The 27351-nt window shown below is 40.8% G+C and overlaps 1 protein-coding gene across 1 annotated transcript in view; it reads right to left on the bottom strand.

Moving 5' to 3' along the window:
* The window catches only part of LOC118383771 (MHC class II transactivator), a gene marked incomplete at its 5' end in the record, with an annotated part of 30811 nt that extends 3755 nt beyond the window's left edge, over window positions 1-27056 (bottom strand). The window contains 8 exon segments of the mRNA XM_052503545.1: window positions 1239-1272; window positions 1275-1321; window positions 5976-6059; window positions 6164-6244; window positions 22694-22759; window positions 23084-23325; window positions 24104-24424; window positions 25320-27056. Coding sequence (XP_052359505.1) covers window positions 1239-1272; window positions 1275-1321; window positions 5976-6059; window positions 6164-6244; window positions 22694-22759; window positions 23084-23325; window positions 24104-24424; window positions 25320-27056 — 2612 coding nt within the window.
* Between the last annotated feature and the right edge of the window lie 295 nt (window positions 27057-27351).

Here is a 27351-nt window from a genome sequence, read left to right as displayed (position 1 = left end):
AATTCAGACTTACTGCTGTATAGTTTTATAATTCAGACTTACTGCTGTAATGTTTTATCATTCAGACTTACTGCTGTAATGTTTTATAATTCAGACTTACTGCTGTTATGTTTTATAATTCAGACTTACTGCTGTAATGTTTTATAATTCAGACTTACTGCTGTAATGTTTTATAATTCAGACTTACTGCTGTAATGTTTTATAATTCAGACTTACTGCTGTAATGTTTTATAATTCAGACTTACTGCTGTAATGTTTTATAATTCAGACTTACTGCTGTAATGTTTTATAATTCAGATTTACTGCAGTAATGTTTTATAATTCAGACTTACTGCAGTATTGTTTATAATTCAGACTTACTGCAGTATAGTTTATAATTCAGACTTACTGCAGTAATGTTTTATAATTCAGACTTACTGCAGTCATGTTTTATAATTCAGACTTACTGCAGTAATGTTTTATCATTCAGACTTACTGCTGTAATGTTTTATAATTCAGATTTACTGCAGTAATGTTTTATAATTCAGACTTACTGCAGTATAGTTTTATAATTCAGACTTACTGCAGTAATGTTTTATCATTCAGACTTACTGCTGTAATGTTTTATAATTCAGACTTACTGCAGTACAATTTTATAATTCAGATTTACTGCAGTAATGTTTTATAATTCAGACTTACTGCAGTATAGTTTTATAATTCAGACTTACTGCTGTAATGTTTTATAATTCAGATTTACTGCAGTAATGTTTTATCATTCAGACTTACTGCTGTAATGTTTTATAATTCAGATTTACTGCAGTAATGTTTTATAATTCAGACTTACTGCAGTATAGTTTTATAATTCAGACTTACTCCAGTCATAGTGATGTCATCTGAGACTAAAACAGCAGTAAGACTTATAACCCCGACTTACTACAGTTTATCACATTACTGTACAGACTGGAGAATAGACAGGATTAGACCGTTCAGTTTATAGACTGGACAATAGACAGATTTACCATCAGATTACAGACTGGAGAATAGACTGGATTATAATCAGATTACAGACTGGAGAATAGATTTAGACCATCAGATTACAGACTGGACAATAGACAGGGTGTGTTTGTGTAATTGTGACTTACTGCAGTGTGTTTTGTGTTCAGACTTACTGCTGTGTGTTTTATGTGTGACTTACTGCATGTGTGTGTTGTGTGTGTGTGTCATGTTTTATGTTGACTTGTGTGTGTGTGTGTGTATACCTGAGACAGTGCAGCGAGGGGAGGGTAGACAGACAGGAGCCAGACTCTCTATTCCCTGGTCTCCTATACAGTTCTGGGACAGACTGAGAGAAGAGAAGAGAAGAGAGGAGGAGAGGAGAGGAGAGGAGAGGAGGAGAAGTAGGAGAGGTGGAGAAAGAGGAGGGAGGAGAGAGAAGTGGAGGAGAAAGGAGAGGAGGGGGAGAAAGGGGAGGAGAGGAGGAGAAGAGGAGGGAGGAGAGAAGAGGAGGAGAAAGGAGAGGAGGAGAAAGACTTAGGGAGGAGAGGAGGGGATGAAAGGGGAGGACTGGAGGAGAAAGGAGAGAAGGGGGAGGAGAAATGTTTTAGAATTCAGGAGAAAGGAGAGGAGGAGGGGAGAAATGAGAGGAGGGAAGAGAAGAAGAGAGAAGTTTATCATTCAACTTACTGAAAGGAGAGGGGAAAGAAAGAAGAGGGGCGGAGAGGACTGAGACAATAAACATTATTAACAAAAGCACAGTAACTGACTGAATGATGCAGATAGATATTATCTAGGGCAGAGGTCACCAACCTTTTCTGGGTCATAATGACCCCAGAGATCTACAGATAGATATTATCTAGAGAGCTCAGTGATGAACAGGTTGATCTAGAGACAAGAGAGCTCAGTGATGAACAGGTTAATCTAGAGAGTAGAGAGCTCAGTGATGGACAGGTTAATCTAGAGAGTAGAGAGCTCAGTGATGAACAGGTTAATCTAGAGAGTAGAGAGCTCAGTGATGGACAGGTTAATCTAGAGAGTAGAGAGCTCAGTGATGAACAGGTTAATCTAGAGAGTAGAGAGCTCAGTGATGGACAGGTTGATCTAGATAGTAGAGAGCTCAGTGATGGACAGGTTGATGTTTGATCTAGAGACAACTGAGCTCAGTGATGAACAGGTTGATCTAGAGAGTAGAGGGCTCAGTGATGAACAGGTTGATCTAGAATAGAGCTCAGTGATGAACAGGTTGATCTAGAGACTAGGGAGCTCAGTGACAAACAGGTTGATCTAGAGAGTACCCTGGGCTCAGTGATGAACAGGTTAATCTAGAGAGTAGAGAGCTCAGTGATGGACAGGTTGATCTAGAGAGTACAGACTCAGTGATGGACAGGTTGATCTAGATTAAAGAGCTCAGTGATGAACAGGTTAATCTAGAGAGTAGGGCTCAGTGATGAACAGGTTAATCTAGAGAGTAGAGAGCTCAGTGATGGACAGGTTGATCTAGAGAGTAGAGGGCTCAGTGATGGACAGGTTGATCTAGAGAGTAGAGGGCTCAGTGATGGACAGGTTGATCTAGAGACAAGAGAGCTCAGTGATGGACAGGTTGATGTTTGATCTAGAGGACAAGAGAGCTCAGTGATGAACAGGTTGATCTAGAGAATAGACTGGAGACCAGTGATGGACAGGTTGATCTAGAGACAAGAGAGCTCAGTGATGAACAGGTTAATCTAGAGAGTAGAGAGCTCAGTGATGGACAGGTTGATCTAGAGAGCAGAGAGCTCAGTGATTAACAGGTTGATGGTTGATCTAGAGACAAGAGAGCTCAGTGATGAACAGGTTGATCTAGAGAGTAGAGAGCTCAGTGATGGACAGGTTGATCTAGAGAGTAGAGAGCTCAGTGATGGACAGGTTGATCTAGAGAGTAGAGAGCTCAGTGATTAACAGGTTGATCTAGAGACTAGGGAGCTCAGTGACTGACAGGTTGATCTAGAGACAAGAGAGCTCAGTGATGAACAGGTTGATCTAGAGAGTAGAGAGCTCAGTGATGAACAGGTTGATCTAGACTCTCAGTGATGGACCTGTTGATCTAGAGAGTAGAGGGCTCAGTGATGGACAGGTTGATCTAGAGACAAGAGAGCTCAGTGATGGACAGGTTGATGTTTGATCTAGAGACAAGACAGCTCAGTGATGAACAGGTTGATCTAGAGAGTAGAGAGCTCAGTGATGAACAGGTTAATCTAGAGAGTAGAGGGCTCAGTGATGAACAGGTTAATCTAGAGAGTAGAGAGCTCAGTGATGGACAGGTTGATCTAGAGAGCAGAGAGCTCAGTGATTAACAGGTTGATGGTTGATCTAGAGACAAGAGAGCTCAGTGATGAACAGGTTGATCTAGAGAGTAGAGAGCTCAGTGATGGACAGGTTGATCTAGAGAGTAGAGAGCTCAGTGATGGACAGGTTGATCTAGAGAGTAGAGAGCTCAGTGATTAACAGGTTGATCTAGAGACTAGGGAGCTCAGTGATGAACAGGTTGATCTAGAGACAAGAGAGCTCAGTGATGAACAGGTTGATCTAGAGAGTAGAGAGCTCAGTGATGAACAGGTTGATCTAGAGAGTAGAGAGCTCAGTGATGGACAGGTTGATCTAGAGAGTAGAGAGCTCAGTGATGGACAGGTTGATCTAGAGAGTAGAGAGCTCAGTGATGAACAGGTTGATCTAGAGACAAGAGAGCTCAGTGATGAACAGGTTGATCTAGAGAGTAGAGAGCTCAGTGATGGACAGGTTGATCTAGAGAGTAGAGAGCTCAGTGATGGACAGGTTGATCTAGAGAGTAGAGAGCTCAGTGATTAACAGGTTGATCTAGAGACTAGGGAGCTCAGTGACTGACAGGTTGATCTAGAGACAAGAGAGCTCAGTGATGAACAGGTTGATCTAGAGAGTAGAGAGCTCAGTGATGAACAGGTTGATCTAGAGAGTAGAGAGCTCAGTGATGGACAGATTGATCTAGAGAGTAGAGAGCTCAGTGATGAACAGGTTGATCTAGAGAGTAGAGAGCTCAGTGATGAACAGGTTGATCTAGAGACAAGAGAGCTCAGTGATGAACAGGTTGATCTAGAGAGTAGAGAGCTCAGTGATGAACAGGTTAATCTAGAGAGTAGAGAGCTCAGTGATGGACAGGTTAATCTAGAGAGTAGAGAGCTCAGTGATGAACAGGTTGATCTAGAGAGTAGAGAGTTCAGTGATGAACAGGTTGATCTAGAGACAAGAGAGCTCAGTGATGGACAGGTTGATCTAGAGAGTAGAGAGCTCAGTGATGGACAGGTTGATCTAGAGAGTAGAGAGCTCAGTGATGAACAGGTTGATCTAGAGAGTAGAGAGCTCAGTGATGGACAGGTTGATCTAGAGAGTAGAGAGCTCAGTGATGAACAGGTTGATCTAGAGACAAGAGAGCTCAGTGATGGACAGGTTGATCTAGAGAGTAGAGAGCTCAGTGATGAACAGGTTGATCTAGAGAGTAGAGAGCTCAGTGATGAACAGGTTGATCTAGAGAGTAGAGAGCTCAGTGATGGACAGGTTGATCTAGAGAGTAGAGAGCTCAGTGATGGACAGGTTGATCTAGAGAGTAGAGGCTCAGTGATGAACAGGTTGATCTAGAGACAAGAGAGCTCAGTGATGGACAGGTTGATCTAGAGAGTAGAGAGCTCTGTGATGGACAGGTTGATCTAGAGAGTAGAGAGCTCAGTGATGAACAGGTTGATCTGGAGAGTAGAGAGCTCAGTGATGAACAGGTTGATCTGGAGAGTAGAGAGCTCAGTGATGAACAGGTTGATCTAGAGAGTAGAGAGCTCAGTGATGAACAGGTTGATCTGGAGAGTAGAGAGCTCAGTGATGAACAGGTTGATCTAGAGAGTAGAGAGCTCAGTGATGAACAGGTTGATCTAGAGAGTAGAGAGCTCAGTGATGAACAGGTTGATCTAGAGACAAGAGAGCTCAGTGATGAACAGGTTGATCTAGAGAGTAGAGAGCTCAGTGATGAACAGGTTGATCTAGAGAGTAGAGAGCTCAGTGATGGACAGGTTGATCTAGAGAGTAGAGAGCTCAGTGATGGACAGGTTGATGTTTGATCTAGAGACAAGAGAGCTCAGTGATGAACAGGTTGATCTAGAGAGTAGAGAGCTCAGTGATGAACAGGTTGATCTAGAGAGTAGAGAGCTCAGTGATGAACAGGTTGATCTAGAGAGTAGAGAGCTCAGTGATGAACAGGTTGATCTAGAGAGTAGAGAGCTCAGTGATGGACAGGTTGATCTAGAGAGTAGAGAGCTCAGTGATGGACAGGTTGATCTAGAGAGTAGAGAGCTCAGTGATGAACAGGTTGATCTAGAGACAAGAGAGCTCAGTGATGAACAGGTTGATCTAGAGAGTAGAGAGCTCAGTGATGAACAGGTTGATCTAGAGAGAACTAGAGAGCTCAGTGATGAGAGTAGAGAGCTCAGTGACAGGTTGATCTAGAGATAGAGAGCTCAGTGATGACAGGTTGATCTAAAGAGTAGAGAGCTCAGTGATGAACAGGTTGATCTAGAGAGTAGAGAGCTCAGTGATGAACAGGTTGATCTAGAGACAAGAGAGCTCAGTGATGAACAGGTTGATCTAGAGAGTAGAGAGCTCAGTGATGGACAGGTTGATCTAGAGAGTAGAGAGCTCAGTGATGAACAGGTTGATCTAGAGAGTAGAGAGCTCAGTGATGAACAGGTTGATCTAGAGACTAGGGAGCTCAGTGATGAACAGGTTGATCTAGACAGTAGAGAGCTCAGTGATGAACAGGTTGATCTAGAGACAAGAGAGCTCAGTGATGAACAGGTTGATCTGGAGACTAGAGAGCTCAGTGATGAACAGGTTGATCTAGAGACTAGGGAGCTCAGTGATGAACAGGTTGATCTAGAGACTAGGGAGCTCAGTGATGAACAGGTTGATCTAGAGACTAGAGAGCTCAGTGTGAGGTTTCTTACTTGATAATCTGCAGAGAGGAGAGAGACAGCACAACTCCTGCCAGACCCTCAGCCCCACTGTCCCCCAGTTTACTGTTCTCCAGACTGGGTGAGGGAGACAGAGAGATTAGGGAGACAGAGAGATTAGACCGACAGCGTAATAAAGTGAAAGCCGTTGTCCCGTGGTCCATCAGTAGAGCGATACTTACTCCAGGTGATGTAGACTGTGCAGGGCTGGCAGCAGCTCCAGGAGTTTAGGGAGCGCCAGAGGACCATTCACTGGCCCCAACCTGTACACACACACAAGCACACTTTCTCAAACCAGTGGTAACTCTTGGCTTATTACCTAGTCAGAGTGGTAACTCTTGGGTTATTACCTAGTCAGAGTGGTAACTCTTGACTTATTACCTAGTCAAACCAGTGGTAACTCTTGGCTTATTACCTAGTCAGAGTGGTAACTCTTGACTTATTACCTAGTCAAATCAAAGTGTATTGACTTATTACCTAGTCAAATCAAAGTGTATTGACTTATTACCTAGTCAAATCAAAGTGTATTGACTTATTACCTAGTCAAACCAAAGTGTATTGACTTATTACCTAGTCAAATGGTAACTGTATTGACTTATTACCTAGTCAAACCAAAGTGTATTTGACTTATTACCTAGTCAAATGGTAACTATTGACTTATTACCTAGTCAAACCAGTGTATCTTGACTTATTACCTAGTCAAATCAAAGTGTATTGACTTATTACCTAGTCAAATCAAAGGTAACTCTGATTTATTACCTAGTCAAATCAACTCTTGACTTATTACCTAGTCAAATCAAAGTGGTAACTCTTGACTTATTACCTAGTCAAACCAGTTGTAACTCTTGACTTATTACCTAGTCAGATGGTAACTCTTGACTTATTACCTAGTCAAACCAGTGGTAACTCTTGACTTATTACCTAGTCAGAGTGGTAACTCTTGACTTATTACCTAGTCAGTGGTAACTCTTGACTTATTACCTAGTCAGAGTGGTAACTCTTGACTTATTACCTAGTCAGAGTGGTAACTCTTGACTTATTACCTAGTCAGAGTGGTAACTCTTGACTTATTACCTTGTCAGAGTGGTAACTCTTGACTTATTACCTAGTCAGAGTGGTAACTCTTGACTTATTGCCTAGTCAGAGTGGTAACTCTTGACTTATTACCTAGTCAGAGTGGTAACTCTTGGCTTATTACCTAGTCAGAGTGGTAACTCTTGACTTATTACCTAGTCAAACAAGTGGTAACTCTTGACTTATTACCTAGTCAGAGTGGTAACTCTTGACTTATTACCTTGTCAGAGTGGTAACTCTTGACTTATTGCCTAGTCAGAGTGGTAACTCTTGACTTATTACCTAGTCAGAGTGGTAACTCTTGGCTTATTACCTAGTAAGAGTGGTAACTCTTGACTTATTACCTAGTCAGAATGGTAACTCTTGACTTATTACCTAGTCAGAGTGGTAACTCTTGACTTATTACCTAGTCAGAGTGGTAACTCTTGACTTATTACCTAGTCAAACCAGTGGTAACTCTTGACTTATTACCTAGTCAGAGTGGTAACTCTTGGCTTATTACCTAGTCAGAGTGGTAACTCTTGACTTATTACCTAGTCAAACCAGTGGTAACTCTTGACTTATTACCTAGACCGAGTGGTAACTCTTGACTTATTACGTAGTCAGAGTGGTAACTCTTGACTTATTACCTAGTCAAACCAGTGGTAACTCTTGACTTATTACCTAGACAGTGGTAACTCTTGACTTATTACGTAGTCAGAGTGGTAACTCTTGACTTATTACCTAGTCAAACCAGTGGTAACTCTTGACTTATTACCTAGTCAAACCAGTGGTAACTCTTGACTTATTACCTAGTCAAACCAGTGGTAACTCTTAACTTATTACCTAGTCAGAGTGGTAATTCTTGACTTATTACCTAGTCAGAGTGGTAACTCTTGACTTATTACCTAGTCAAACCAGTGGTAACTCTTGACTTATTACCCAGTCAGAGTGGTAACTCTTGACTTATTACCAAGTCAAACCAGTGGTAACTCTTGACTTATTCCCTAGTCAGAGTTGTAACTCTTGACTTATTACCTAGTCAGAGTGGTAACTCTTGACTTATTACCTAGTCAAACCGGTGGTAACTCTTGACTTATTACCTAGTCAGAGTGGTAACTCTTGGCTTATTACCTAGTCAGAGTGGTAACTCTTGACTTATTACCTAGTCAAACCAGTGGTAACTCTTGACTTAATACCTAGTCAGAGTGGTAACTCTTGGCTTATTACCTAGTCAGAGTGGTAACTCTTGACTTATTACCTAGTCAGAGTGGTAACTCTTGACTTATTACCTAGTCAAACCAGTGGTAACTCTTGACTTATTACCTAGTCAGAGTGGTAACTCTTGACTTATTGCCTAGTCAGTGTGGTAACTCTTGACTTATTACCTAGTCAGAGTGGTAACTCTTGACTTATTACCTAGTCAGAGTGGTAACTCTTGACTTATTACCTAGTCAGAGTGGTAACTCTTGGCTTATTACCTAGTCAGAGTGCTAACTCTTGACTTATTACCTAGTCAGAGTGGTAACTCTTGACTTATTACCTAGTCAGAGTGGTAACTCTTGACTTATTACCTAGTCAAACCAGTGGTAACTCTTGATTGATTACCTAGTCAGAGTGGTAACTCTTGACTTATTACCTAGTCAGAGTGGTAACTCTTGACTTATTACCTAGTCAAACCAGTTGTAACTCTTGACTTATTACCTAGTCAGAGTGGTAACTCTTGACTTATTACCTAGTCAAACCAGTGGTAACTCTTGACTTAATACCTAGTCAGAGTGGTAACTCTTGACTTATTACCTAGTCAGTGGTAACTCTTGACTTATTACCTAGTCAGAGTGGTAACTCTTGACTTATTACCTAGTCAAACCAGTGGTAACTCTTGACTTATTACCTAGTCAGGTGGTAACTCTTGGCTTATTACCTAGTCAGAGTGGTAACTCTTGACTTATTACCTAGCCAAACCAGTGGTAACTCTTGACTTATTACCTAGTCAGAGTGGTAACTCTTGACTTATTACCTAGTCAGAGTGGTAACTCTTGACTTATTACCTAGTCAGAGTGGTAACTCTTGACTTATTACCTTGTCAGAGTGGTAACTCTTGACTTATTACCTAGTCAGAGTGGTAACTCTTGACTTATTGCCTAGTCAGAGTGGTAACTCTTGACTTATTACCTAGTCAGAGTGGTAACTCTTGGCTTATTACCTAGTCAGAGTGGTAACTCTTGACTTATTACCTAGTCAAACAAGTGGTAACTCTTGACTTATTACCTAGTCAGAGTGGTAACTCTTGACTTATTACCTTGTCAGAGTGGTAACTCTTGACTTATTGCCTAGTCAGAGTGGTAACTCTTGACTTATTACCTAGTCAGAGTGGTAACTCTTGGCTTATTACCTAGTAAGAGTGGTAACTCTTGACTTATTACCTAGTCAGAATGGTAACTCTTGACTTATTACCTAGTCAGATTGGTAACTCTTGACTTATTACCTAGTCAGAGTGGTAACTCTTGACTTATTACCTAGTCAAACCAGTGGTAACTCTTGACTTATTACCTAGTCAGAGTGGTAACTCTTGACTTATTACCTAGTCAAACCAGTGGTAACTCTTGACTTATTACCTAGTCAGAGTGGTAACTCTTGACTTATTGCCTAGTCAGTGTGGTAACTCTTGACTTATTACCTAGTCAGAGTGGTAACTCTTGACTTATTACCTAGTCAGAGTGGTAACTCTTGACTTATTACCTAGTCAGAGTGGTAACTCTTGGCTTATTACCTAGTCAGAGTGCTAACTCTTGACTTATTACCTAGTCAGAGTGGTAACTCTTGACTTATTACCTAGTCAGAGTGGTAACTCTTGACTTATTACCTAGTCAAACCAGTGGTAACTCTTGATTGATTACCTAGTCAGAGTGGTAACTCTTGACTTATTACCTAGTCAGAGTGGTAACTCTTGACTTATTACCTAGTCAAACCAGTTGTAACTCTTGACTTATTACCTAGTCAGAGTGGTAACTCTTTACTTATTACCTAGTCAAACCAGTGGTAACTCTTGACTTAATACCTAGTCAGAGTGGTAACTCTTGACTTATTACCTAGTCAGAGTGGTAACTCTTGACTTATTACCTAGTCAGAGTGGTAACTCTTGACTTATTACCTAGTCAAACCAGTGGTAACTCTTGACTTATTACCTAGTCAGAGTGGTAACTCTTGGCTTATTACCTAGTCAGAGTGGTAACTCTTGACTTATTACCTAGCCAAACCAGTGGTAACTCTTGACTTATTACCTAGTCAGAGTGGTAACTCTTGACTTATTACCTAGTCAGAGTGGTAACTCTTGACTTATTACCTAGTCAGAGTGGTAACTCTTGACTTATTACCTTGTCAGAGTGGTAACTCTTGACTTATTACCTAGTCAGAGTGGTAACTCTTGACTTATGCCTAGTCAGAGTGGTAACTCTTGACTTATTACCTAGTCAGAGTGGTAACTCTTGGCTTATTACCTAGTCAGAGTGGTAACTCTTGACTTATTACCTAGTCAAACAAGTGGTAACTCTTGACTTATTACCTAGTCAGAGTGGTAACTCTTGACTTATTACCTTGTCAGAGTGGTAACTCTTGACTTATTGCCTAGTCAGAGTGGTAACTCTTGACTTATTACCTAGTCAGAGTGGTAACTCTTGGCTTATTACCTAGTAAGAGTGGTAACTCTTGACTTATTACCTAGTCAGAATGGTAACTCTTGACTTATTACCTAGTCAGATTGGTAACTCTTGACTTATTACCTAGTCAGAGTGGTAACTCTTGACTTATTACCTAGTCAAACCAGTGGTAACTCTTGACTTATTACCTAGTCAGAGTGGTAACTCTTGGCTTATTACCTAGTCAGAGTGGTAACTCTTGACTTATTACCTAGTCAAACCAGTGGTAACTCTTGACTTATTACCTAGACCGAGTGGTAACTCTTGACTTATTACGTAGTCAGAGTGGTAACTCTTGACTTATTACCTAGTCAAACCAGTGGTAACTCTTGACTTATTACCTAGACCCAGTGGTAACTCTTGACTTATTACGTAGTCAGAGTGGTAACTCTTGACTTATTACCTAGTCAAACCAGTGGTAACTCTTGACTTATTACCTAGTCAAACCAGTGGTAACTCTTGACTTATTACCTAGTCAAACCAGTGGTAACTCTTAACTTATTACCTAGTCAGAGTGGTAATTCTTGACTTATTACCTAGTCAGAGTGGTAACTCTTGACTTATTACCTAGTCAAACCAGTGGTAACTCTTGACTTATTACCCAGTCAGAGTGGTAACTCTTGACTTATTACCAGAATCAAACCAGTGGTAACTCTTGACTTATTCCCTAGTCAGAGTTGTAACTCTTGACTTATTACCTAGTCAGAGTGGTAACTCTTGACTTATTACCTAGTCAAACCGGTGGTAACTCTTGACTTAATACCTAGTCAGAGTGGTAACTCTTGGCTTATTACCTAGTCAGAGTGGTAACTCTTGACTTATTACCTAGTCAGAGTGGTAACTCTTGACTTATTACCTAGTCAAACCAGTGGTAACTCTTGACTTATTACCTAGTCAGAGTGGTAACTCTTGACTTATTGCCTAGTCAGTGTGGTAACTCTTGACTTATTACCTAGTCAGAGTGGTAACTCTTGACTTATTACCTAGTCAGAGTGGTAACTCTTGACTTATTACCTAGTCAGAGTGGTAACGCTTGGCTTATTACCTAGTCAGAGTGCTAACTCTGACTTATTACCTAGTCAGAGTGGTAACTCTTGACTTATTACCTAGTCAGAGTGGTAACTCTTGACTTATTACCTAGTCAAACCAGTGGTAACTCTTGACTTATTACCTAGTCAAACCAGTGGTAACTCTTGATTGATTACCTAGTCAGAGTGGTAACTCTTGACTTATTACCTAGTCAGAGTGGTAACTCTTGACTTATTACCTAGTCAAACCAGTTGTAACTCTTGACTTATTACCTAGTCAGAGTGGTAACTCTTGACTTATTACCTAGTCAAACCAGTGGTAACTCTTGACTTAATACCTAGTCAGAGTGGTAACTCTTGACTTATTACCTAGTCAGTGGTAACTCTTGACTTATTACCTAGTCAGAGTGGTAACTCTTGACTTATTACCTAGTCAAACCAGTGGTAACTCTTGACTTATTACCTAGTCAGAGTGGTAACTCTTGACTTATTACCTTGTCAGAGTGGTAACTCTTGACTTATTACCTAGTCAGAGTGGTAACTCTTGACTTATTGCCTAGTCAGAGTGGTAACTCTTGACTTATTACCTAGTCAGAGTGGTAACTCTTGGCTTATTACCTAGTCAGAGTGGTAACTCTTGACTTATTACCTAGTCAGAGTGGTAACTCTTGACTTATTACCTAGTCAGAGTGGTAACTCTTGACTTATTACCTAGTCAGAGTGGTAACTCTTGACTTATTACCTTGTCAGAGTGGTAACTCTTGACTTATTACCTAGTCAGAGTGGTAACTCTTGACTTGTGCCTAGTCAGAGTGGTAACTCTTGACTTATTACCTAGTCAGAGTGGTAACTCTTGGCTTATTACCTAGTCAGAGTGGTAACTCTTGACTTATTACCTAGTCAAACAAGTGGTAACTCTTGACTTATTACCTAGTCAGAGTGGTAACTCTTGACTTATTACCTTGTCAGAGTGGTAACTCTTGACTTATTGCCTAGTCAGAGTGGTAACTCTTGACTTATTACCTAGTCAGAGTGGTAACTCTTTTCTTATTACCTAGTAAGAGTGGTAACTCTTGACTTATTACCTAGTCAGAATGGTAACTCTTGACTTATTACCTAGTCAGATTGGTAACTCTTGACTTATTACCTAGTCAGAGTGGTAACTCTTGACTTATTACCTAGTCAAACCAGTGGTAACTCTTGACTTATTACCTAGTCAGAGTGGTAACTCTTGGCTTATTACCTAGTCAGAGTGGTAACTCTTGACTTATTACCTAGTCAAACCAGTGGTAACTCTTGACTTATTACCTAGACCGAGTGGTAACTCTTGACTTATTACGTAGTCAGAGTGGTAACTCTTGACTTATTACCTAGTCAAACCAGTGGTAACTCTTGACTTATTACCTAGACCGAGTGGTAACTCTTGACTTATTACGTAGTCAGAGTGGTAACTCTTGACTTATTACCTAGTCAAACCAGTGGTAACTCTTGACTTATTACCTAGTCAAACCAGTGGTAACTCTTGACTTATTACCTAGTCAAACCAGTGGTAACTCTTAACTTATTACCTAGTCAGAGTGGTAATTCTTGACTTATTACCTAGTCAGAGTGGTAACTCTTGACTTATTACCTAGTCAAATCAGTGGTAACTCTTGACTTATTACCCAGTCAGAGTGGTAACTCTTGACTTATTACCAAGTCAAACCAGTGGTAACTCTTGACTTATTCCCTAGTCAGAGTTGTAACTCTTGACTTATTACCTAGTCAGAGTGGTAACTCTTGACTTATTACCTAGTCAAACCGGTGGTAACTCTTGACTTATTACCTAGTCAGAGTCGTAACTCTTGGCTTATTACCTAGTCAGAGTGGTAACTCTTGACTTATTACCTAGTCAAACCAGTGGTAACTCTTGACTTAATACCTAGTCAGAGTGGTAACTCTTGGCTTATTACCTAGTCAGAGTGGTAACTCTTGACTTATTACCTAGTCAGAGTGGTAACTCTTGACTTATTACCTAGTCAAACCAGTGGTAACTCTTGACTTATTACCTAGTCAGAGTGGTAACTCTTGACTTATTGCCTAGTCAGTGTGGTAACTCTTGACTTATTACCTAGTCAGAGTGGTAACTCTTGACTTATTACCTAGTCAGAGTGGTAACTCTTGACTTATTACCTAGTCAGAGTGGTAACGCTTGGCTTATTACCTAGTCAGAGTGCTAACTCTTGACTTATTACCTAGTCAGAGTGGTAACTCTTGACTTATTACCTAGTCAGAGTGGTAACTCTTGACTTATTACCTAGTCAAACCAGTGGTAACTCTTGACTTATTACCTAGTCAAACCAGTGGTAACTCTTGATTTATCACCTAGTCAAACCAGTGGTAACTATTGGCTTATTACCTAGTCAGAGTGGTAACTCTTGACTTATTACCTAGTCAAACCAGTGGTAACTCTTGACTTATTACCTAGTCAGAGTGGTAACTCTTGACTTATTACCTAGTCAGAGTGGTAACTCTTGACTTATTACCTAGTCAAACCAGTTGTAACTCTTGACTTAATACCTAGTCAGAGTGGTAATTCTTGACTTATTACCTAGTCAAACCAGTGGTAACTCTTGACTTAATACCTAGTCAGAGTGGTAACTCTTGGCTTATTACCTAGTCAGAGTGGTAACTCTTGGCTTATTACCTAGTCAGAGTGGTAACTCTTGACTTATTACCTAGTCAAACCAGTGGTAACTCTTGACTTAATACCTAGTCAGAGTGGTAACTCTTGACTTATTACCTAGTCAAACCAGTGGTAACTCTTGACTTATTACCGAGTCAGAGTGGTAAGTCTTGACTTAATACCTAGTCAGAGTGGTAACTCTTGACTTATTACCTAGTCAGAGTGGTAACTCTTGACTTATTACCTAGTCAGACTGGTAACTCTTGACTTATTACCTAGTCAAACCAGTGGTAACTCTTGACTTATTACCTAGTCAGAGTGGTAACTCTTGATTTATTACCTAGTCAAACCAGTGGTAACTCTTGACTTATTACCTAGTCAGAGTTGTAACTCTTGATTTATTACCTAGTCAAACCAGTGGTAACTCTTGACTTATTACATAGTCAGAGTGGTAACTATTGGCTTATTACCTAGTCAGAGTGGTAACTCTTGACTTATTACCTAGTCAAACCAGTGGTAACTGTTGGCTTATTACCTAGTCAGAGTGGTAACTCTTGACTTATTACCTAGTCAAACCAGTGGTAACTCTTGACTTATTACCTAGTCAGAGTGGTAACTCTTGACTTATTACCTAGTCAAACCAGTGGTAACTCTTGGCTTATTACCTAGTCAAACCAGTGATAACTCTTGGCTTATTACCTAGTCAGAGTGGTAACTCTTGACTTATTACCTAGTCAAACCAGTGGTAACTCTTGGCTTATTACCTAGTCAGAGTGGTAACTCTTGGCTTATTACCTAGTCAGAGTGGTAACTCTTGACTTATTACCTAGTCAAACCAGTGGTAACTCTTGGCTTATTACCTAGTCAGAGTGGTAACTCTTGACTTATTACCTAGTCAGAGTGGTAACTCTTGACTTATTACCTAGTCAGACTGGTAACTCTTGACTTATTACCTAGTCAGAGTGGTAACTCTTGATTTATTACCTAGTCAAACCAGTGGTAACTCTTGACTTATTACCTAGTCAGAGTTGTAACTCTTGATTTATTACCTAGTCAAACCAGTGGTAACTCTTGACTTATTACATAGTCAGAGTGGTAACTATTGGCTTATTACCTAGTCAGAGTGGTATCTCTTGACTTATTACCTAGTCAAACCAGTGGTAACTCTTGGCTTATTACCTAGTCAGAGTGGTAACTCTTGACTTATTACCTAGTCAAACCAGTGGTAACTCTTGACTTATTACCTAGTCAGAGTGGTAACTCTTGACTTATTACCTAGTCAAACCAGTGGTAACTCTTGGCTTATTACCTAGTCAAACCAGTGATAACTCTTGGCTTATTACCTAGTCAGAGTGGTAACTCTTGACTTATTACCTAGTCAAACCAGTGGTAACTCTTGGCTTATTACCTAGTCAGAGTGGTAACTCTTGGCTTATTACCTAGTCAGAGTGGTAACTCTTGACTTATTACCTAGTCAAACCAGTGGTAACTCTTGGCTTATTACCTAGTCAGAGTGGTAACTCTTGGCTTATTACCTAGTCAGAGTGGTAACTCTTGACTTATTACCTAGTCAAACCAGTGGTAACTCTTGACTTATTACCTAGTCAGAGTGGTAACTCTTGACTTATTACCTAGTCAAACCAGTTGTAACTCTTGACTTAATACCTAGTCAGAGTGGTAATTCTTGACTTATTACCTAGTCAAACCAGTGGTAACTCTTGACTTAATACCCAGTCAGAGTGGTAACTCTTGGCTTATTACCTAGTCAGAGTGGTAACTCTTGGCTTATTACCTAGTCAGAGTGGTAACTCTTGACTTATTACCTAGTCAAACCAGTGGTAACTCTTGACTTAATACCTAGTCAAACCAGTGGTAACTCTTGACTTAATACCTAGTCAGAGTGGTAACTCTTGACTTATTACCTAGTCAAACCAGTGGTAACTCTTGACTTATTACCGAGTCAGAGTGGTAAGTCTTGACTTAATACCTAGTCAGAGTGGTAACTCTTGACTTATTACCTAGTCAGAGTGGTAACTCTTGACTTATTACCTAGTCAGAGTGGTAACTCTTGATTTATTACCTAGTCAAACCAGTGGTAACTCTTGACTTATTACCTAGTCAGAGTTGTAACTCTTGATTTATTACCTAGTCAAACCAGTGGTAACTCTTGACTTATTACATAGTCAGAGTGGTAACTATTGGCTTATTACCTAGTCAGAGTGGTAACTCTTGACTTATTACCTAGTCAAACCAGTGGTAACTCTTGGCTTATTACCTAGTCAGAGTGGTAACTCTTGACTTATTACCTAGTCAAACCAGTGGTAACTCTTGACTTATTACCTAGTCAGAGTGGTAACTCTTGACTTATTACCTAGTCAAACCAGTGGTAACTCTTGGCTTATTACCTAGTCAAACCAGTGATAACTCTTGGCTTATTACCTAGTCAGAGTGGTAACTCTTGACTTATTACCTAGTCAAACCAGTGGTAACTCTTGGCTTATTACCTAGTCAGAGTGGTAACTCTTGGCTTATTACCTAGTCAGAGTGGTAACTCTTGACTTATTACCTAGTCAAACCAGTGGTAACTCTTGGCTTATTACCTAGTCAGAGTGGTAACTCTTGGCTTATTACCTAGTCAGAGTGGTAACTCTTGACTTATTACCTAGTCAAACCAGTGGTAACTCTTGACTTAATACCTAGTCAGAGTGGTAACTCTTGACTTATTACCTAGTCAGACTGGTAACTCTTGACTTATTACCTAGTCAAACCAGTGGTAACTCTTGACTTATTACCTAGTCAGAGTGGTAACTCTTGATTTATTACCTAGTCAAACCAGTGGTAACTCTTGACTTATTACCTAGTCAGAGTTGTAACTCTTGATTTATTACCTAGTCAAACCAGTGGTAACTCTTGACTTATTACATAGTCAGAGTGGTAACTATTGGCTTATTACCTAGTCAGAGTGGTAACTCTTGACTTATTACCTAGTCAAACCAGTGGTAACTCTTGGCTTATTACCTAGTCAGAGTGGTAACTCTTGACTTATTACCTAGTCAAACCAGTGGTAACTCTTGACTTATTACCTAGTCAGAGTGGTAACTCTTGACTTATTACGTAGTCAAACCAGTGGTAACTCTTGGCTTATTACCTAGTCAAACCAGTGATAACTCTTGGCTTATTACCTAGTCAGAGTGGTAACTCTTGACTTATTACCTAGTCAAACCAGTGGTAACTCTTGGCTTATTACCTAGTCAGAGTGGTAACTCTTGGCTTATTACCTCGTCAGAGTGGTAACTCTTGACTTATTACCTAGTCAAACCAGTGGTAACTCTTGGCTTATTACCTAGTCAGAGTGGTAACTCTTGGCTTATTACCTAGTCAGAGTGGTAACTCTTGACTTATTACCTAGTCAAACCAGTGGTAACTCTTGACTTATTACCTAGTCAGAGTGGTAACTCTTGACTTATTACCTAGTCAAACCAGTTGTAACTCTTGACTTAATACCTAGTCAGAGTGGTAATTCTTGACTTATTACCTAGTCAAACCAGTGGTAACTCTTGACTTAATACCCAGTCAGAGTGGTAACTCTTGGCTTATTACCTAGTCAGAGTGGTAACTCTTGGCTTATTACCTAGTCAGAGTGGTAACTCTTGACTTATTACCTAGTCAAACCAGTGGTAACTCTTGACTTAATACCTAGTCAAACCAGTGGTAACTCTTGACTTAATACCTAGTCAGAGTGGTAACTCTTGACTTATTACCTAGTCAAACCAGTGGTAACTCTTGACTTATTACCGAGTCAGAGTGGTAAGTCTTGACTTAATACCTAGTCAGAGTGGTAACTCTTGACTTATTACCTAGTCAGAGTGGTAACTCTTGACTTATTACCTAGTCAGACTGGTAACTCTTGACTTATTACCTAGTCAAACCAGTGGTAACTCTTGACTTATTACCTAGTCAGAGTGGTAACTCTTGATTTATTACCTAGTCAAACCAGTGGTAACTCTTGACTTATTACCTAGTCAGAGTTGTAACTCTTGATTTATTACCTAGTCAAACCAGTGGTAACTCTTGACTTATTACATAGTCAGAGTGGTAACTATTGGCTTATTACCTAGTCAGAGTGGTAACTCTTGACTTATTACCTAGTCAAACCAGTGGTAACTCTTGGCTTATTACCTAGTCAGAGTGGTAACTCTTGACTTATTACCTAGTCAAACCAGTGGTAACTCTTGACTTATTACCTAGTCAGAGTGGTAACTCTTGACTTATTACCTAGTCAAACCAGTGGTAACTCTTGGCTTATTACCTAGTCAAACCAGTGATAACTCTTGGCTTATTACCTAGTCAGAGTGGTAACTCTTGACTTATTACCTAGTCAAACCAGTGGTAACTCTTGGCTTATTACCTAGTCAGAGTGGTAACTCTTGGCTTATTACCTAGTCAGAGTGGTAACTCTTGACTTATTACCTAGTCAAACCAGTGGTAACTCTTGGCTTATTACCTAGTCAGAGTGGTAACTCTTGGCTTATTACCTAGTCAGAGTGGTAACTCTTGACTTATTACCTAGTCAAACCAGTGGTAACTCTTGACTTAATACCTAGTCAGAGTGGTAACTCTTGGCTTATTACCTAGTCAAACCAGTGGTAACTCTTGGCTTATTACCTAGTCAGAGTGGTAACTCTTGACTTATTAACTAGTCAGAGTGGTAACTCTTGACTTATTACCTAGTCAAATTAAAGTGTATTGACTTATTACCTAGTCAAATCAACGTGTATTGACTTATTACCTAGTCAAATCAAAGTGTATTGACTTATTACCTAGTCAAATCAAAGTGTATTGACTTATTACCTAGTCAAATCAAAGTGTATTGACTTATTACCTAGTCAAATCAAAGTGTATTGACTTATTACCTAGTCAAATTAAAGTGTATTGACTTATTACCTAGTCAAATCAACGTGTATTGACTTATTACCTAGTCAAATCAAAGTGTATTGACTTATTACCTAGTCAAATCAAAGTGTATTGACTTATTACCTAGTCAAATCAACGTGTATTGACTTATTACCTAGTCAAATCAAAGTGTATTGACTTATTACCTAGTCAAATCAAAGTGTATTGACTTATTACCTAGTCAAATCAACGTGTATTGACTTATTACCTAGTCAAATCAAAGTGTATTGACTTATTTATTACCTAGTCAAATTAAAGTGTATTGACTTATTACCTAGTCAAACCAGTGGTAACTCTTGACTTATTACCTAGTCAGAGTGGTAACTCTTGACTTATTACCTAGTCAAACCAGTGGTAACTCTTGGCTTATTACCTAGTCAAACCAGTGGTAACTCTTGGCTTATTACCTTGTCAGAGTGGTAACTCTTGACTTATTACCTAGTCAAACCAGTGGTAACTCTTGGCTTATTACCTAGTCAGAGTGGTAACTCTTGACTTATTACCTAGTCAAACCAGTGGTAACTCTTGGCTTATTACCTAGTCAGAGTGGTAACTCTTGGCTTATTACCTAGTCAGAGTGGTAACTCTTGACTTATTACCTAGTCAAACCAGTGGTAACTCTTGACTTAATACCTAGTCTAGTCAGAGTGGTAACTCTTGGCTTATTACCTAGTCAAACCAGTGGTAACTCTTGGCTTATTACCTAGTCAGAGTGGTAACTCTTGACTTATTACCTAGTCAGAGTGGTAACTCTTGACTTATTACCTAGTCAAATTAAAGTGTTTTGACTTATTACCTCGTCAAATCAAAGTGTATTGACTTATTACCTAGTCAAATCAAAGTGTATTGACTTATTACCTAGTCAAATCAAAGTGTATTGACTTATTACCTAGTCAAATCAAAGTGTATTGACTTATTACCTAGTCAAATCAAAGTGTATTGACTTATTACCTAGTCAAATCAAAGTGTATTGACTTATTACCTAGTCAAATCAAAGTGTATTGACTTATTACCTAGTCAAATCAAAGTGTATTGACTTATTACCTAGTCAAATCAACGTGTATTGACTTATTACCTAGTCAAATCAAAGTGTATTGACTTATTACCTAGTCAAATCAACGTGTATTGACTTATTACCTAGTCAAATCAAAGTGTATTGACTTATTACCTAGTCAAATCAAAGTGTATTGACTTATTACCTAGTCAAATCAACGTGTATTGACTTATTACCTAGTCAAATCAAAGTGTATTGACTTATTTATTACCTAGTCAAATTAAAGTGTATTGACTTATTACCTAGTCAAACCAGTGGTAACTCTTGACTTATTACCTAGTCAGAGTGGTAACTCTTGACTTATTACCTAGTCAAACCAGTGGTAACTCTTGGCTTATTACCTAGTCAAACCAGTGGTAACTCTTGGCTTATTACCTTGTCAGAGTGGTAACTCTTGACTTATTACCTAGTCAAACCAGTGGTAACTCTTGGCTTATTACCTAGTCAGAGTGGTAACTCTTGACTTATTACCTAGTCAAACCAGTGGTAACTCTTGGCTTATTACCTAGTCAGAGTGGTAACTCTTGGCTTATTACCTAGTCAGAGTGGTAACTCTTGACTTATTACCTAGTCAAACCAGTGGTAACTCTTGACTTAATACCTAGTCAGAGTGGTAACTCTTGGCTTATTACCTAGTCAAACCAGTGGTAACTCTTGGCTTATACTCGGCCTTGTCTTAGGATGGTAAGTTGGTGGTTGAAGATATCCCTCTAGTGGTGTGGGGGATGTGCTTTGGCAAAGTGGGTGGGGTTATATCCTTCCTGTTTGGCCCTGTCCGGGGTGTCCTCGGATGGGGCCACAGTGTCTCCTGACCCCTCCTGTCTCAGCCTCCAGTATTTATGCTGCAGTAGTTTATGTGTCGGGGGGCTAGGGTCAGTTTGTTATATCTGGAGTACTTCTCCTGTCCTATTCGGTGTCCTGTGTGAATCTAAGTGTGCGTTCTCTAATTCTCTCCTTCTCTCTTTCTTTCTCTCTCTCGGAGGACCTGAGCCCTAGGACCATGTCCCAGGACTACCTGACATGAGGACTCCTTGCTGTCCCCAGTCCACCTGGCCATGCTCCTGCTCCAGTTTCAACTGACCTGAGCCCTAGGACCGTGCCCCAGGACTACCTGACATGAAGGCTCCTTGCTGTCCCCAGTCCACCTGACTGTGCTGCTGCTCCAGTTTCAACTGTTCTGCCTTATTATTATTCGACCATGCTGGTCATTTATGAACATTTGAACATCTTGGTCATGTTCTGTTATAATCTCTACCCGGCACAGCCAGAAGAGGACTGGCCACCCCACATAGCCCGGTTCCTCTCTAGGTTTCTTCCTAGGTTTTGGCCTTTCTAGGGAGTTTTTCCTAGCCACCGTGCTTTTACACCTGCATTGTTTGCTGTTTGGGGTTTTAGGCTGGGTTTCTGTACAGCACTTTGAGATATCAGCTGATGTACGAAGGGCTATATAAATAAATTTGATTTGATTTTGATTTGATTTGATTACCTAGTCAGAGTGGTAACTCTTGACTTATTACCTAGTCAGAGTGGTAACTCTTGACTTATTACCTAGTCAAATCAAAGTGTATTGACTTATTACCTAGTCAAATCAAAGTGTATTGACTTATTACCTAGTCAAATCAAAGTGTATTGACTTATTACCTAGTGAAATTAAAGTGCATTGACTTATTACCTAGTCAAATCAACGTGTATTGACTTATTACCTAGTCAAATCAAAGTGTATTGACTTATTACCTAGTCAAATCAAAGTGTATTGACTTATTACCTAGTCAAATCAAAGTGTATTGACTTATTACCTAGTCAAATCAACGTGTATTGACTTATTACCTAGTCAAATCAACGTGTATTGACTTATTACCTAGTCAAATCAAAGTGTATTGACTTATTACCTAGTCAAATTAAAGTGTATTGACTTATTACCTAGTCAAATCAACGTGTATTGACTTATTACCTAGTCAAATTAAAGTGTATTGACTTATTACCTAGTCAAATCAACGTGTATTGACTTATTACCTAGTCAAATTAAAGTGTATTGACTTATTACCTAGTCAAATCAACGTGTATTGACTTATTACCTAGTCAAATTAAAGTGTATTGACTTATTACCTAGTCAAATCAACGTGTATTGACTTATTACCTAGTCAAATTAAAGTGTATTGACTTATTACCTAGTCAAATCAACGTGTATTGACTTATTACCTAGTCAAATCAAAGTGTATTGACTTATTACCTAGTGATAGTGTTTGAATAACGATACTCACTCAAACTCCAGCTTGTGAAGATCTCTGACTGCCGGTAGACCCTCCCCCAGGACACCATCTGATTGGCTGAAATGATGACGGACACATCACAACGGCTTTGAACATACCAGTATGTATGTATGTATATATATGTATGTATTGTGTATGTATGTATGCATATATATATATATATATATATATGTGTGTATGTATGTATTGTAGATGGCTGTAACCAGAGCTGGGCAGGTTACTGTCTACTGTATTGTATTGTAGATGGTGTGTGTGTGTGTGTGTGTGTGTGTGTGTGTGTGTGTGTGTGTGTGTGTGTGTGTGTGTGTGTGTGTGTGTGTGTGTGTGTGTGTGTGTGTGTGTGTGTGTGTGTGTGTGTGTGTGTGTGCTGTATTGCTATACCTCTCAGACAGTCTCCTGCTTGTGTGTATGTTGACCAGTGTGGACAGGTGTTGGATGTGGGACACCTGTGTGGCTCTGAAAGGGTTAAGGGTCAACTTGGACACAGTCGCTTCCAGAAGCTCCTCCTCCCCACTCCGCTCTAGCTCCTCCCACAGAGTGATGGTGTCAGCGATACACGCCCTGGGACACACACACACACACACACACGCTAGAGTCATGTTCAAAACACACAGATCAGAAAACTAAATGTGCATGACAAAGTTCTACACACAGTAGAGTGAGAACATCAGATCTATACTGTTCTAGATCTATATTGTAACAGATATATACTGTTCCAGATATATACTGTTCTAGATCTATATTGTTTTAGATCTATACTGTTTTAAATCTCTACTGTAACATATCTATACTGTAACATATCTATACTGTAACAGTTATATACTGTAACAGTTCTATACTGTAACATATCTATACTGCTCTAGATATATACTGTAACATATCTATACTGTAACAGGTCTATACTGTTCTAGATATATAATGTAACAGATCTATACTGTAACAGATCTATACTGTTCTAGATCTATACTGTAACAGATCTATACTGTTCTAGATATATACTGTTCTAGATCTATACTGTAACATATCTATACTGTTCTAGATATATACTGTAGCAGTTCTATACTGTAACAGTACCAGTACAGATCTGTGTGTAACAGTACTGTTCTAGATTTCATATCCTCACTGTGTCCTCCAGCCCCAACAGATCTCCTCATACACTGGTCTTCCACACGCTCGTATAGCGGATGTAACAGATCTGTACCAGGTGCCTGACCAGATCGCCTGTACGCAGTGACACGCCTCCAGGACAGATCTCAGGTAGCCATGTGCTCCAGGTGTGATATACACTGTAACCACTTTCATGGCGCTGGTAGGGTGGCAGGTCTATTCCGCATTGTGTAACAATCGTGCCAGTCCCTGACCTGTAGAGTGAGAACCTCCTCCTATGTTGTAGACTGAGACCCATAGACACGAGTAGAATTTCAATCCTGTCATCCTCAGTCCTGTGTCCTCCAGCCCCAGACAGAACCTCCTCCTCAGCGTTCTACACTGGTCCAAAAGGTTCCACACGACGAAGGCGTCGGCGGGGCACAGCGGAACCCCTTGGAACGACAGAACCTCGGGAAGGTTCCGTACCAGGTGCCTGACCAAGCGGACGTCGCCTGTCTCGTAAACGCAGTGACACGCCTCCAGGAGCCGAGCGGGGCTCAGGTCGCCATGGTGAAGGTTCTCCAGGTGTGATATCACAGCGAATAGAATAGAACAGAGTAGAGTAGAACACCACTTTCATGGCGCTGGTATAGAATAGTGTAGAAAGAGTAGATAGAACAGAGTTCCGCAGAATAGAGTAGAACAGAGTAGAGTCAGAGTAGTTCCGCATTGTTCCGAGTAGAATAGAGTAGAGAACAGAGTATCCCGACAGAGTAGAACAGAATAGCAAGGTCCAGACACTCTCCCTGAGGCCGTCGCCTCCCCTGGGCTAGAACAGAGTAGAGTAGAGTAGAACAGTAGAGTAGAGTAGAGTAGAGAGTAGAACAGTAGAGTAGAACAGAGTAGAATAGAACAGAGTAGAATAGAGAACAGGTAGAGTAGAACAGAGTAGAGGAGGTAGAATAGAACAGTAGAACAGAGTAGAGTAGAACATAGGAGTAGAACAGAGTAGAATAGAGTAGTAGAACAGAGTAGAGTAGAACAGAGTAGAGTAGAGTAGAGTAGAGTAGAGCAGAGTAGAGTAGAGTAGAGTAGAGTAGAGTAGAGTAGAGACGAGTAGAATAGAGTAGAGTAGAACAGAGTAGAGGAGAGTAGAGTAGAGTAGAACAGAGTAGAGTAGAACAGAGTAGAGTAGAACAGAGTAGAGTAGAACAGAGTAGAGTAGAACAGAGTAGAACAGAGTAGAGTAGAATAGAGTAGAACAGAGTAGAGTAGAACAGAGTAGAGTAGAACAGGAGTACATTGACACGTTAGTCATTTGGCAGACACTCTTATCCAGAGCCACTTCCTGTCAGTTCATTCATCTTCAGGAAGCCGGTGAGGGACAACCGCATATCACAGACATAGAAAGTAACCATTTCCCTCAATAATCAGCAGAGTCCGAGCTAGAAGGAGGTGCTGGTTCAGGTCATAGTCTACAGAGGGACATATGGACGGACAGAGTTTCAATAGAAAACAGTCATTCTACCTGTGGTAGTATCTGGGCCAGCAGAGCGCGGTCAGACACACAGCTGGAGACGGACAGGTGGGCCCCGCCCAGGAAGCTTTGCAGGAAAGGGTGGGCCCAGGACAGGATGTTGTCACCATCTCTGTCCTGCTCCCCCCTCAGCCAGTGAGAATGGACCAGTCCAGTCCTCAGGCCAAACAACCGCAGCTTGTCCAGAGTCAGGAGAGATGAATGACCTTTAACGCCCTGCCAAGCCAGACCGCTCAACTCTGACAGAACACACCTGTTCTCTTCCTCTCTCTCTTCCTCACTCTCTTTCTCTCTCTCTTCCTCCTCCCTCATCTCCTCTCTCTCTTTCTCTCCCTCCTCACGCTCTCTCTCTTCCTCCTCCCTTTTCTCCTCTCTCTCTTCCTCTCCCTCCTCCCTCTTCTCCTCTCTCTCTTTCTCTCCCTCCTCCCTCTCTCTCTCTTCCTCCTCCCTCTTCTCCTCTCTCTCTTTCTCCCTCTCCTCCCTCTCTTCCTCCTCCCTCTTCTCTATCCTCCTCTTCTCGTCTTCTAATTGAATTTGGGATTGAGTGTGAGAGCGAGTGCGGATGTGCGCTCGAGTCCAGTTACGTTTGTGTTTAAGGACGTGTTTTTGACTGTGTTTAAGGGTGTGAGTGTGTGCCTGGGTTTGAGTTTGAGGTAGGGTTTGACAGTGTGTGTGTTTAAGGATGTGGTTTTGACTGTGTTTAAGGGTGTGAGTGTGTGCCTGGGTTGGAGTTTGGGGTAGGGTTTGACCGCGTGTGTGTTTCAGGGTGTGTCGTCTCATCTTTAGTAGCAACACCCTGTAACACAGTCCAGTCAGCGTGGAGGGGAGTGGCTCCGAAACATCCCAGTGTTCTATAAGCAGACAGACCAGGTGACACAGAGCTGGGTTCCAACACACAGACAGAAGGAATGGCTGGCTGTGGAGCCTGGTGAGGGCTAGGACTGGGACTGGGACTGGGACTGGGACTGGGGCCGGGACTGGGGCTAGGACTTGGACTGGGACTGGGGCTAGGACTGGGACTGGGACTGAGGTTGGGACTGGTGCAAGGACTGAGGTTGGGACTGGTGCAAGGACTGAGGTTGGGACTGGGACTGAGTCGGAGGTTGGGACTGGGACTGAGGCTGGGACTGAGACTGAGGTTGGGACTGGGATTGAGTCTGGGACTGAGGTTGGGGCCTCTAGGGACTGTCCAGAGAAGTATTGTCCCAGGTATCTCTCGATGTCCGGAGGGGAGAAACCAGAGAGTTCCAGGAGGCTGTCAGCCCGTCTCAGCAGCCCACTGACGGTGCCTCGTGGTCGGGCAGAGAGGAGCAGAGAGCAGCCTGGTAGCAGCTTCCTCTGGAGCAGACCTGAGAACAGCTGTCTAACGCTGTAGTTCTCCCCTTCACTGTCATCCGCTGGAGACTGAAGCAGCCCCTCCAAGTCACGCACCACCTCGAAGCCATCGAATATCACCAGCACACGCTCAGGGACAGAGAGGACCTGACTGAAGACATCCCGCGGGTGGGGGCAGGAGAGGTGTAGGAGGAGGGACCGAAGGCTGTAGGTCGGCTCAGGGGGGCGGGTCAGAGCCTTACCGTCCAGTAAGAACACAAAGTCAAACTGAGGCAGGAGGCCGTCGGACCAATCAACGCAGAGCTTCTTGATGAGCGTGCTTTTGCCCATGCCGGCGTTGCCTAGCAACACGATGGAACGTTTGGGTTTCGCCCCGGTGGAGCTCTCAAACACCTGACGACAAACACAAACAATAAATACATTCATATTAATTACACTTATTATTATTATTATTTATTATTATTATTATTATTATTATTATTATTATTATTATTATTATTATTATTATTATTATTATTATTATTATTATTATTATTATTATTATTATTATTATTATTATTATATTATTATTATTATTAATTATTATTATTATTATTATTATTATTATTATTATTATTTATTATTATTATTATTATTATTATTAATAAATTACACTTTTCCTGACAGACAGAATCATAAATAGAGGAAG

This window comes from Oncorhynchus keta, unplaced genomic scaffold (assembly GCF_023373465.1).
Source record: "Oncorhynchus keta strain PuntledgeMale-10-30-2019 unplaced genomic scaffold, Oket_V2 Un_contig_17432_pilon_pilon, whole genome shotgun sequence".
Classification (NCBI taxonomy): domain Eukaryota; kingdom Metazoa; phylum Chordata; class Actinopteri; order Salmoniformes; family Salmonidae; genus Oncorhynchus; species Oncorhynchus keta.
The sequence above is the reverse complement of the archived record's forward strand: the minus strand, read 5'-3'. Positions and strand labels throughout refer to the sequence as shown.